Genomic DNA, 12,896 nt, shown 5'->3' on the forward strand with positions numbered 1-12,896 from the left:
GCAGTCCAGCTCGGTAGAACACATGCAAATGGTTAATATGTGGCTGTTTGAAAATGTATGCAAACAAAAAAAAAAAAAGTTTTAAGAAAACTGCACAATATTTTTGGTGGGAGTTCCCTTTTAAAAATACGTGGAGCAAACGGTGTATTTCTACGTGGAATAATGACAGTAAAGGTGCTGTTCCACTCATTAGCTCAATGCAAGTTGTAAATAAATTCAGCATTATAAATGAGATTCTTAGTACTGTTAAATGCTAATATTGTTTTCAACGGCGTGAACTTTTGCCCAATTCATAGTTTGTCACTTAACCTTAAGAGGAAAGAACGTTACACCTGATTTAATGATTTGCATGCTAGTGCTATTAATATTTTGTTTTATTTTAAAATCCGTACTCTGTCAGTAATATTCTAAATAAAAATCCAGTGCTTACCAAACCTGGACGTTGTCCGCATTCTGCACATGCGCACTGGGGTCTTCGCAGACCCCCTGCATGCAGTATTCACCAGGTCAGTGTTTGGAGATAAGCACATCAAGGTTGAAGGCATCTCCTCGTTTCTAATACCTTCAGCCCATTTCTGTTTTTCGCTCTCTATATTCACTTTAATTGAGCCTATATCTGTAGGTGCCAATCACATTTACATATTTAAGAGATATACAGTATATAGAATATATGACAGTCAACACAATCTGCTTATTAATGATTAATTAAGGCTTTTGATAATTTCATTTAGATAGCTGACATTTACATTCTAGATCTGTTTAGTCTTTAGGCAATGCTGGGATATCTATAATTCAGGGTTTAAAGCTAAACAAAGGTTCCAAACTAAAGGATACGGTCAGAGGGCTAATCCTTTTATGAGATTTATCAGTCGGTTATTAACTATTAAGATTATGGAGGTTTTGAACTGCTGAACTTGTGAGATGGCTGCATTACAAAGAGGTCTGTGAAGATATACCGTATATCTCACTATATTTTGGCCATATAGCACAGCATATATACCGTATTGGCTCGAATATAGGCCGCACCATTGAAGTTTGGTGCTATTTTAAAGAAAAAATACACATTAGTGGAATGTTAAAACAGTATTTTATCTAATGAACAGGAATACATGTATTTTAACATTTTTGGTATCTATTATACAGTGTGTCAGCATTTGTGATATGCCACCCTGCCCCCCCATATATCTATAAGTAAAAGGTGCATTATGAATTAAGGGGGGACCTTAAAATGGCTATTGGTTTTCTGTTTGTACAGTATCTCACAAAAGCCAGTACACCCCTCATATTTTTGTAAATATTTTATTATCTTTTCATGTGACAACACTGAAGAAATGACTCTCTGCTACAATGTAAAGTAGTGACTGTATAACAGTGTAAATTTGCTGTCCCCTCAAAATAACTCAACACACAGCCATTAATGTCTCAACCTTGGCAACAAAAGTGAGTACACCCCGAAGTGGAAATGTCCAAATTGGGCCCAAAGTGTTGGGCATGGAGCTCACCAGAGCTTCACAGGTGTACACTGGAGTCCTCTTCCACTCCTCCATGACGACATCACGGAGCTGGTGGATGTTAGAGACCTTGCGCTCCCCCACATTTTGTTTGAGGATACCCCACAGATGCTCAATAGGGTTTAGGTCTGGAGACATGTTTGGCCAGTCCCTCAGCTTCTATAGCAAGGCAGTGGTTGTCTTGGAGTTGTGTTTGGGGTCGTTATCAGGTTTGAATACTGCCCTGCGGCCCAGTCTCCAAAGGGAGCTGATCATGCTCTGCTTCAGTATGTCACAGTACATGTTGGCATTCATGGTTCCCTCAATGAACTGTAGCTCCCCAGTGCCGGCAGCACTCATGCAGGCCCAGACCATGACACTCGCACCACCATGCTTGACTGTAGGCAAGACACACTTGTCTTTGTACAGCTCACCTGGTTGCCGCCACGCAGGCTTGACACCATCTGAACCAAATAAGTTTATCTTGGTCTCATCGGATCACAGGACATGGTTCCAGTAATCCATGTCGCTAGTCTGCTTGTCTTCAGCGGGCTTTTTTGTGCATTATCTTTAGAAGAGACTTCCTTCTGGGACAACAGCCATGCAGGCCAATTTGATGCGGTGTGTGGCGTATGGTCTGAGCACTGACAGGCTGACCCCCCACCCCTTCAACCTCTGCAGGAATGCTGGCAGCACTCATACGTCTATTTCCCAAAGACAACCTCTGGATATGACGCTAAGCACGTGCACCAACTTCTTTGGTCGACCATGGCGAGGCCTGTTCTGAGTGGAACCTGTCCTGTGAAACCGCTGTATGGTCTTGGCAATCTTCTTATAGCCTCGGCCATCTTAATGTAGAGCAACAATTATTTTATTCAGATCCTCAGAGAGTTCTTGGCCATGAGGTGCCATGTCGAACTTCCAGTGACCAGTGTGAGAGCGATAACACCAAATTTAACACACCTGCTCCCCATTCACACCTGAGACCTTGTAACACTAACGAGTCACATGACACCGGGGAGGGGAAATAGCAAACTGGGCCCAATTTAGACATTTCCACCTAGGGGTGTACTCACTTTTGTTGCCAAGGTTTAGACATTAATGGCTGTGTGTTGAGTTATATTTGAGGGGACAGCAAATTTACACTGTTATACAGGCTGTACACTCACTACTTTACATTGTAGCAGAGTTTCATTTCTTCAGTGTTGTTACATTAAAAGATATAATAAAATATTTACAAAAATGTGAGTGTACTCACTTTTGTGAGATACTGTACAAACAGAAAACCAATAGCCATTTTAAGGTCCCCCCTTAATTCATAATGCACCTTACTTAGATATGCCACTCCCCCCCCAGGTATGCCACTCTGCCCCCCCCAGGTATGCCACTCTGCCCCTACTATGCTTTATAACCCCTGATATACTTTATGCCCCCAGATATGCTTTATGCCCCCTAGAAATGCCCACCTGCCCCCAGATATGCTTTACGCCCCCTAAAAGTGCCACTCTGCCTTCCTGATATGCCACTCTGCTTCCTAGAAGTCCCACTCCCCCCCTCCCCCTCCGCTGCTGGCACTTCCGCCCGGGCTTCTATGATGGAACACCGGAAGGTTATGTCACGCCAGTGCTCCACCATAGAAGCCCCGAAGGAAGTGCCGCAAGCGGAGGTTGTCTGTGCGCATTGCGGAGAGGAGGATACAGGTCCCCTGCAACACTGCGGGGGATCTGGGAAAAAAAAACATGCGCCCAGAACTGCATGTCCCGGGCGATACGAACTGTGCATCCCTGCGCTAAACCCCGAATATAGGCCGCACCCCCACTTTAAAGAGTGGGGAAAGTGAGCTCTATATTAGGGCCAATACAGTATATATATTTCAGTTCATCAATCTAATGCACTGAAGGACAGCAGTGGGTGGTCCAGCTAGCGTTGAGCACTAGCCCCACACTCAGGAAAATGCAGTGGTTGAAGGGGAAGGGGGCAGGGAGTGGGGCGCCGCAACACCACTCCAATGTGAGTGAAACCCGGAGGGTAGTATGTAGTTTTGTAGTAGTTGTGCTCATTCTGTTTGTCCAAACTAAGGCACCTTTGCGGCATCATAAGCGTTAGCAAAGACCTTACAGATGCTTCTGAGGAGACAAACACAGAGGGCTCCCTTACAAAGCTGATACACATCCGCATTTTCTTCAGGGTTACATCCTACACACACCTCATGGATGTTTTTATCTCCTATACCATTTGATCTATTGTTTCTCCTGTTGTACCTTGAATAATGAAGTTTAATTTAAATTTACTTGGAGGGTGGCTGATAAGTGAACAGCCTCCCAGCAGAAGTGGTAGAGGCTAATACAGTAAGGGAATTTAACCATGCACAGGCATAAAGCTAATCTGAATCTTTACAGCTAGAAAAATTAGCACACCAGACGGCCTAAATGGTTCTTATCTGCCATCAGATTCCATGTATCTTATGAAGGACACTGAATTTACACAAAATATTTTTATTTATTTTTTTTATCCTTGAAGCCATAGTATCTTGTGATTCATGTCATGGTGAAAACAAAAATCATGGTTGGTGCTTTAAAAGTGGTGGGGACACAGTCGATACCAGGTCATCAATCTTCGTCTTCAGGGGCCACACTCCAACAAGAGGATAGGCAGCCCCTTTCTTCCCTGCGAGACCGAAGCCTAAAAAGGGCCCGCAAAGAGAAAAACCACTGGAGTCTCCAGAAAAGAGTGGCGGCCCGAAAGATATAGCCTACTCCTCCCACCAGAACCGAGTCTTTGAGGACCCGACTCCACTCAGGCCTTTTTAGTGCAAAACCTTAACAAGTCAATCCAAAATTCACACATCCTCAACAAGGTAAAAATAGTGTCTGTGAACGGTGTAATTTATGCCATTGCTGGGTGAGTGAACATTGAAAGGAATGGGCCCCCACACACCACTCACCACTCGCATGACGAGTGCCCCGGCACCAGGGGACACAATGGCAACCCTTGGGCTCCGTAATACAAGCCCAGCCTTAAGGCCAGAGGGCCAAGCTTTCCCTCTCTCAGGTACTCAATGGGGAGAAGCGATTTACACATGGTATGGTATTGGCACGAAAATAACCCGATGTCCCATACGCCACAGTTTTACAGAGATTTGGGCTAATGTTAGCCAATGTGACCATTTTCTGAGATGACATGTTGTGTGCTGTTCACCAGTTGGCCAACGATGTGGATGACCGGCTTTTCCGCAGGTAAGTATGACACGTGATATAAACATTGTGCTAGCGAATGTCGATATAAAAAGTCAAGAAAATTGTGGGTGTGCAGCCCATCCACAGTATAGTTTTAATATAACTTTACTCCCACACATTCACTAGCCAACAGGCACAATGTTTAGGTGAAATGTTACCCTCTACAAAGTGACGGCGTGTTTTTAATTTTAAGACTTACATGCTGTTTTCTCTCATATATGTGCTTTTGGTTTGTCTAGTTAGGGTATAATCCTTGATTATTTGTTGGATTTTGCCATCGTTATGACCAACACCGAAGGAAAGCAGATGTCTCCCTCGTCTCAGCCTCTCCCAGCTCTAAGTATGATGTCATTTTAGAAAACATTTCATAAAAGTTCATTATTTTCTGAGAAGTGTATATATATAGATATAGATTAGCTGCTTTATTTCCATTATGAATGAATTCATGGCATCCACTTTACAGCCTTTTCTGCACGTTTCAGTTTTAAGTGATATCTAAATTATTTTGAAAAGGAGTCCAAGATTCCTTACTGTAATTGAAGACCAATAAGCATACCTCTAATGCGACAATAAACCGGTTGGGGAGATTTGTACTGCATCCCCCCCCCCCCCGGACCCACTGCCCCCGGAACCACCATCCCCCCTCCCGGACCTGCCGCCTCATGCCTTGGCCGACTAGGATGCATCACACTGCAAACACAGAGATTCTCCATGAACAGATATAATTACTATTACTACTACTATTACTACTACTACTACTAATAATACTACTAATACTACTACTAATAATAATACTACTATTACTACTACTCCTATTAATACTACTAATACTACTACTAATACTACTACTACTCCTCCTATTAATACTACTAATACTACTACTAATACTACTACTATTACTACTACTACTAATACTATTACTACTACTCCTACTACTACTACTTGAGGAAAGAGATTCAAATTATTAAAATACAAATTACAAAAGGGAGATACATTTCAAAAATGTTACAAGAACGGCTGTGCTATCTTTAACCATAAACGGGTCCAGGCCCCTATGACTGCCAGCCCAATCAAACTCTAACACTTCTTCAGTGGTCTATGGGCCCCTTGTTGCTGCAGCTTCCATTGGCAGTTGCCCCTTTTGCCCTACCCCAAAACGACGGATAATAGGTCTAAAACTAGAGGGTCAAAGGCGTAGATTTACCGTGAAAGGATAATACCTTACATAAAGGATGGCAATAAGTGGAACAGTCTTCCAGCAGAAGTGGTAGAGGTTAATAGAGTGGGGGGGATTTAAACATGCAATAAAGCCATCCAAGATAAGATAAGAAGAAAACAAAAAATATCTGGATCATTAGGCAAATCTGATGGTATTCCAATATAATATAAATAATATATGGTCTTATGGATGGAAACATGTTTCCTGTATGTGTCCAGTTGTTTGACTTTTTTTGGAATTCATTTTAATTACCAGATACTGTTCCTCCAGATTATTATAATGACATAAATCAAATCATGTCTTCTGATCAACCATCTCCTTTTGTTTAGTTTTAAACTCCAAATCAGTTTTGGGTTCAAATCCCTTTTTCTGAATTGTATCAGCATTTCCAATCCTCTCTGTCTCTATGAAGGAGGGGGCTTTAAAGAAATGCTAATTAACCTGGGGGAAGGAGAGCTTGTCAGCACTGGGTGGTTCATATCCAGAATATTCTGGTGTCCAGGACCCCATATAAAGTCTGGAACTCAGTGCACAATTGGAGTGAAAGCGAAGTGAAGTGAAGAGAGGCTTCAACAACATGGACCAGAGTCAGGTAAATAAATATACATCCAAAATTATTGAAATTATTTTCATTTCATATACCTTACAATTAATGGAATTTATTTGGCTTGCTCTTTTAATGTTAAATATATACTTTTTTATTAAATTGGATTTTTTAAATTCTATTTTATAATACATTTTTAATATGGATTTGCTCTAAATTAACACTGTTGTTGCAAGGATGGGTAGAGCAATCCATGGGGAGCTTTTTGAGCAGAAAATGGTTACATTCTATAGAAATGAGTTGTTTACTAAAGTGGATTTCGATATCTGGCCGGTAAAAAGCGTGGTAATGAAATTTTAAAGAGTAATTATTTGTTTGTACATTAATAATATATTATTGTTATTCTATATTCTTTTTCCTATTATTATTATTTATTATTTTATTATTTATTATAGTGCACCTCACTATTTAGAAGGTATTCTGTTGGATTATATAGTGTGAATCATACTTTACATGTGCTTTTACATTTATACAATCATGCAGTCTATGATCAATTCCACTTTTTTGTATGTTGACTTTTATTATTATTATTTATTGTTTTATATAGCACCATCAAATTCCGTAGCGCTGTACAGTTTTGAGGTTAACCATCCCTTTAAGTTGATGTGTAATATCTGCTTTCTGCACCCTAAATCACTCATCCCCCTTTGTAACAATGAGGTCCCTCTTTTATGTCTCATCTCATACTATGTTTTGCCCCTCCTATTTTCTCTATAAAATAAAAATTACATTTTTGCAGCGTATTTTCAATGTATATTTGTATCATGTCCCACAGGGCCAGAGAGGGTAGATAATTCTGCAAATCATTGTTGTTTATTCTCTTGTTTATTTTAGAATGTTTGCCTTCCGAGTTATCTTAATGGTAAAAAAATGACCATGGGTATTCTAGATTTATATTATACAAATAATAACCATGTTGTCTTATTTTAAAAAAAGAGACAATCTAGCAATTCAAATTGTTGAAATAGTTTTATTAAACTTGCCGGCCAGACTTATATGGTCCCTGAGCATGATAGGAGTTGTAGTACAGAAACATTTATATTATACAAATAATAACCATGTTGTCTTATTTTAAAAAAAGAGACAATCTAGCAATTCAAATTGTTGAAATAGTTTTATTAAACTTGCCGGCCAGACTTATATGGTGCCTGAGCATGATGGGAGTTGTAGTACAGAACCATGCTTGCTTAGCTGAACATGACTTTACTGATTCCATAAAGTACTGTGTTTAATTATTTATCATTCCATATTGAAACCGCTTTATGTCATAGAAGATTAAGGCCGTATTCATCAAATGAAAAGAGAGCTAAATCTAAGTGTTATGCCTGGAGCGATCGGTGGTGGCACCCCATTAGCGTCCATGGTCATCGTGGCCCTAAATCTACCTCTTTCCCCCAGCATTGTTCCAGTTTTGTCATGGTGAATATCATTTCAGATGGCTGGTATCTGTGTGACTTCTATGGCTGTCCGGGCTTGAATGTGTCCATGCATTCCAGATGTGGTGTTCAGGATGTTAACAGAATATTCAGACATTCGTACCAATACATTTGACCCGGTTCCGTGATGTTTTAGCAGCCAAAACATTGTTTTTGAAGTTGCACATTCACACTGAATATCTGTGATATCTTTTATTTTCAGGTGTGTTTAAATGGATTAAACGATGATAATAAAATGGCTCTTATAACATGGATGAAGGTGACCAATGCGAGTCTTATTCAAGTAAATGGACAAAGAAAGTATGGCGGTCCACCTCCAGGTATGTGTGTCATTGTCACACAAGTTTCTCCTGCTCTTCAACAGGTGCTTCACTGATCCCTGGGGAAAAAGACCAGACCAAACCAACTTAAGTAGATTTGGCCAAATGTTACATCATACATGCCTGAATATAAGACCAAGGGACCAAGTAAAGTGTGAGGTTCCTACAACAGGATTAATGGGCAGACTAGACTTATCCTGTGGCTCTCATCTGTCATCAGATTCGGTTTCTCAATATATTAAGGTTCTAATTCCTCTAGATCGTAAGCTCTTTGGAGCAGGGCCCTCCTCACCTCTTGTTTCTGTAAGTCAAATTTTTTATGGTATTTGACCATATACCTTTTTTGTCTCCACTCTCTGTGGGCTTCTGTTTATTCCATCCTTTTTACTAAGATAGAAAAACTTCCTAATGGTTGTTTTCTTCTGAAACAGGTTGGAGTGGAGAAATTCCAGGCAGCGGCACGGAAATATACATTGGAAAAATACCGCAGGTCATCTACGAGGACAAGCTAATTCCGCTTTTCAAGCAGGCTGGGAAATTGTATGAATTCCGGTTGATGATGGCCTTCAGCGGTCTGAACCGAGGGTTTGCTTATGCTCGTTATGAGAATAAGCGCAGGGCCTTTGCTGCCATAGCTGCTTTTAACGGCTATGAAATTCTAGCTGGCCATAAGATTGTGGTGTGCAGAAGCACTGAGAAGTGTGAACTTTTGCTTTATGGCGTTCCATCTTTTCTGGATCACGAAGCCGTAGAAAGGTTCTTGGAGGAGAACACATCAGGCGTGGAAGAGGTTGTTCTGTATCAGAGTCCGGCAAAGGAAGGTGTAAACCTGGCGATAGTGAAGTATCGCTCACATAGAGCAGCGGCCGTGGCTAAAAAAAACATATGTCAAGGTATGCGATAAATACTCATTTGTTATTTTGTGCTTGTAGTGTTTAAAAAGTTGTGGGCATTTGGCACAGATATGCTTGTTCTTGGATCCGTAACTAATTCAGCATTACCAAAGTACGTATTTATGAATAAAATGTTACATTTAGAGACCAAGCTGTCACTTTGACCTTTAGCGGTATTGTTTCTCTTATTAAGCTTTTCATTTGTGTCTCAGATCTGCAGCCTATACACGGTCATCTGCTTACTGTGGACTGGTTGAAGTCTGAAGTCAAACATTACCTTCAAAGTAATTGTCCTCAGCTTGGCTTCCATGTGCCACGCTCCATGCGTAGAAAACCGAACACGGATAACAAGCTGTCAGACACCCCTGGATGCTTTGAAAACGGGCAGCTTATTAAAGCACTCTCACATCAGACTGCGTCAACACCACCGCTTTCCGTGGCCATCAGACCCAGCAGCGCTGAGGAGTTCACCCCACAAATCTCCAACAGTCATGGTCCAGAAGTAGAGGATGTCTCCCGATTCCTTGGACACGCGTGGAGGAACCGGTGGACTACGGATCACATGCAGAGCCGTGACACATGGGCTATGGTGCAGAGAACTCTACATTTGGAGGCGTTACTAAAGGCGCTTATCAGTAAGGAATCAATAATTCTCGCGTACTAGATTGCCAGCACTATAACTATTCCCTTATCAGTAAAAATATACATGCACATATAAAAAAACCTGAAATTGCATATTTTGTGGTGCTAGAGATGTTGCAGGACACTGAAAGCTGTTACGGCACTGATTTGAAACACTATTTCTACCTGGGTACAATGAAACTACATACTACCTATCACTGTAGACAGGTTTCAGGGCCAAATCCTCAATTCCCAGTCCAACTTCCTCACTGAATGGTCAATGAGTGAGGGAAACTTGGAAAAAGTTCACGGGTGTGAGAACATAACAAGCCAGGGGATAAAGAGAGCCCAGTAAATGCGGCAGCCCATGTAACAGTGAATAAGGAATGAAAAGGTGACATCATAACATGTCATTATCTAAACGCCTCTACCCAGAGGGTTGGTTTTCAATGTATATTTTAATTAGCTGGCGGGGTTCCCTTATTTGTAAGTTGTGCTCATCCCTGGCTCTCAAAAAATAAAATGTAAAAAGTTCTTAATGGTTTATATGAGTCTCTGTCTCTCCTTACAGGCAGAAACGATGTACAAGAAAAACCCAGAGATGCTCGGCCAGCCGCGCTACTGCCGGGAAACCAGAACCTAACCGTCCGCAATCACCGGGGAGCAGGAACTGGAAGAGGGGATGGGGAGCGCGACACAAGAGCGTTGGTGAGTGTATTTAAATAGGATTTTTATTCTTTATTGGTTTTCTTTTATTCACTGGAGGAAACGTATCTTACTCCAAGAGGACATGGACTTTATTATTCCAAGCTAACAACACACACACACCGGTGAACTTAACGACACGCCCAAATAATATTCAGTAAAGGCGCTTATCCATCCCTCTTCAACGCACATTCATCAAAGAGAACTGTGTAAGGAGCATAGAACGGATCCAGTCAGTGGAAATGATGGCTAAATGTATTTTAAGCACTCTGGTGAACGTGCTTGGAATTGAAAAGTACAAACCATGTTAAAATTCAGTTTTTTATTACTTTTCTCATTATTTCTTTTTTCACAGGGGGCACCTGATGCAAGATATTCAGAAGGCATCTGAAGAGGTTAAAGAACAAGTTGTGGCAGTTTAAAAAGCAGGCAACAAATGCAAGAACCCATCTTATTGAGGCGCCCGACTCCTACTGTTCTAGTAGAGGATGGAGTTACATGCGCGCTCACAGTTTATTTTGTAAAAGCTAAATTTCAGAACATTTGATCTATACATCTATGATGGGAGTTCATCTTTAATCGATGTGTGCAGCACTGGTCTGTTTCTGGCCAGCCTTGACCAACTAGGCTGTAAATTATTGTTTTGTTTTATATAGCGCCATCATATTCCACGGCACTGTACAATGGGGTTTTAAATGGCCAGTTAGGCGCTCATAGCAGTGCTGATTACCATTCGCGATCCCGCAAGGCGTTAACCTGGAGAGCAATTAAAAAGAATGCGTAAGCTTTCGAGACTTCAGGGGTATCGGATGTTTTCTGTATCCCATTGGAAATCGTTAATGGCCTGTCTGAAGCTTTGTTATTTAGTTATTACTGTGTTTCTTGTTATCTTATATTTAAGGTCACTTATACTAGTTGTTTATTGTAAGCCAAGCCCTGCAATAATTGTGCACTTATTTTTTAGTTAATTTTTTATACTTTTTGAGCCAAATTTACTCCTACATTGAAGTGTGTTTTTTTGTTTATTGGTAGTATTAAAATGTTTTGCCCGTCTGCATTTAGATCCCATTCGGAGGTCCCTATAGCCATATCTAGGAACTCCTTGGCTCTGTTTATCACCGTATAGTAGACTGGAGGAACCGGGATGGATCAGGGGAAGAGGGGCTAGCCAAAAGGGGGATCGAAAAGGAGGACAAAAGGTGGGAAGTGGTGGGACTGGGGGGGGGGGGCTGGACATGTTCTTACTTAGGTCATATTATCAGTTTCCCAATTAACATGAAAAGTGTTGACTTATGAAAATAATACTCACATAGATACATTTTATGGATGGTACTCAAATGTCAACTAAAACATGAATGATAAAAGAGATTGGTCAAGCAAGCAGCTTTCTATGGAATTAACACATTTTATGAAAGTAAGGAATAAAAAATGATGTTGAATGGATTATTGGGTAACAGTTGAAATCTAGTGGAAATGCAAGGAAAATGTATATGTGATGTCATTTGCATCCAGCTAAAACGTGGTATTGTTAACATTTAGGGAGCAGCGTCAACTCAGCACTTCTAAAGCTGAGAACAGTTGATTGTTCATTCTTTATGGATAATTGTTAAATAAACATTTTGTCCAAATAAATATTGTTTGTGCGTTGTTTGCTCAAAATTTGGAGCTTTTTGCTTTTCGTATGATTCGTGGGGGGGGGGGGTTTGGCCTCGTTTTTGGGGCTTCCTATGTACGAATCACCAAATTTACCACATAATAATTATGAATGTACTCTGTAGCTGGAGAGCTCCGTGCCAGTCTATGCAAACCACCTCCACCTGAAACCAAAATGGGGCCATGAAACAATTCTTCAAATCAGAGCAGCCCAGAAAGAACACGGTAACTTGGTCATGCCGCTCCAAACAATATAACATTCTGTATGAACACATTATTTGGAGGATTGCTTGTATTTCTTCAATGCAGGCACCAATTGGACCAAAGTAGCAATGTTTCCTCTGTTTGTTTGTTATGTTTGTTTTAATTGTTATGTCATATTTGTTATGTTATATTTACTATATAATGTTTGTTATATAATGTTTTTTCTGTTAATGGTATATTTGTTATGCTATGTTTGTTCTGTTTTTTTTTAATTATGTTATATTTTTTTCTGTTTGTTAGGTTAGTTATGTTTGTTTGTTTTGTGATATTTGTTATGTTTGTTATTCTGTTTTTGTTGTGTTTGTTATGTTAGATTGTTATGTTACATTTTGTTTGCTAGGGCATGTTTATATTATATTTGTTTTCTGTGTTATGCTTGTTATTTATATTTGCTGTGTTATGTTTATTTTGCTCCAAACATGTACATTAACCCCTTCAGTCCCAGGGGTTTTTGG

General features: G+C 40.4%; 1 protein-coding gene across 1 annotated transcript; it reads left to right on the forward strand.

The window, feature by feature from the left end:
* Window positions 1–4,670: 4,670 nt before the first annotated feature.
* Window positions 4,671–10,915, forward strand: LOC149287377 (dead end protein homolog 1-like). The gene is made up of 7 exons (XM_089493051.1): window positions 4,671–4,726; window positions 7,384–7,411; window positions 8,188–8,305; window positions 8,737–9,198; window positions 9,411–9,833; window positions 10,391–10,527; window positions 10,880–10,915. Exons 1-7 carry the CDS (start codon window positions 4,671–4,673, stop codon window positions 10,913–10,915), a joined length of 1,260 nt encoding a protein of 419 aa, XP_089349177.1.
* The last annotated feature ends 1,981 nt before the right edge of the window (window positions 10,916–12,896 follow it).

Source organism: Sceloporus occidentalis, unplaced genomic scaffold, assembly GCF_023333645.1.
Source record: "Sceloporus occidentalis isolate IW3139 unplaced genomic scaffold, rSceOcc1.0.p SCAF_62, whole genome shotgun sequence".
Classification (NCBI taxonomy): domain Eukaryota; kingdom Metazoa; phylum Chordata; class Lepidosauria; order Squamata; family Phrynosomatidae; genus Sceloporus; species Sceloporus occidentalis.

What these genes read in the sequence shown, in the direction of transcription:
- LOC149287377 (XM_089493051.1), top strand. Translation starts at nt 4,671, where the DNA reads ATGTTGTGTGCTGTTCACCAGTTGGCCAACGATGTGGATGACCGGCTT. An exon ending in CCTTCCGAGTTATCTTAATG is followed by an intron (nt 7,412 to 8,187) that starts GTAAAAAAATGA and finishes TTTTATTTTCAG; the next exon opens with GTGTGTTTAAATGGATTAAA. An exon ending in GTTACTAAAGGCGCTTATCA is followed by an intron (nt 9,834 to 10,390) that starts GTAAGGAATCAA and finishes CTCTCCTTACAG; the next exon opens with GCAGAAACGATGTACAAGAA.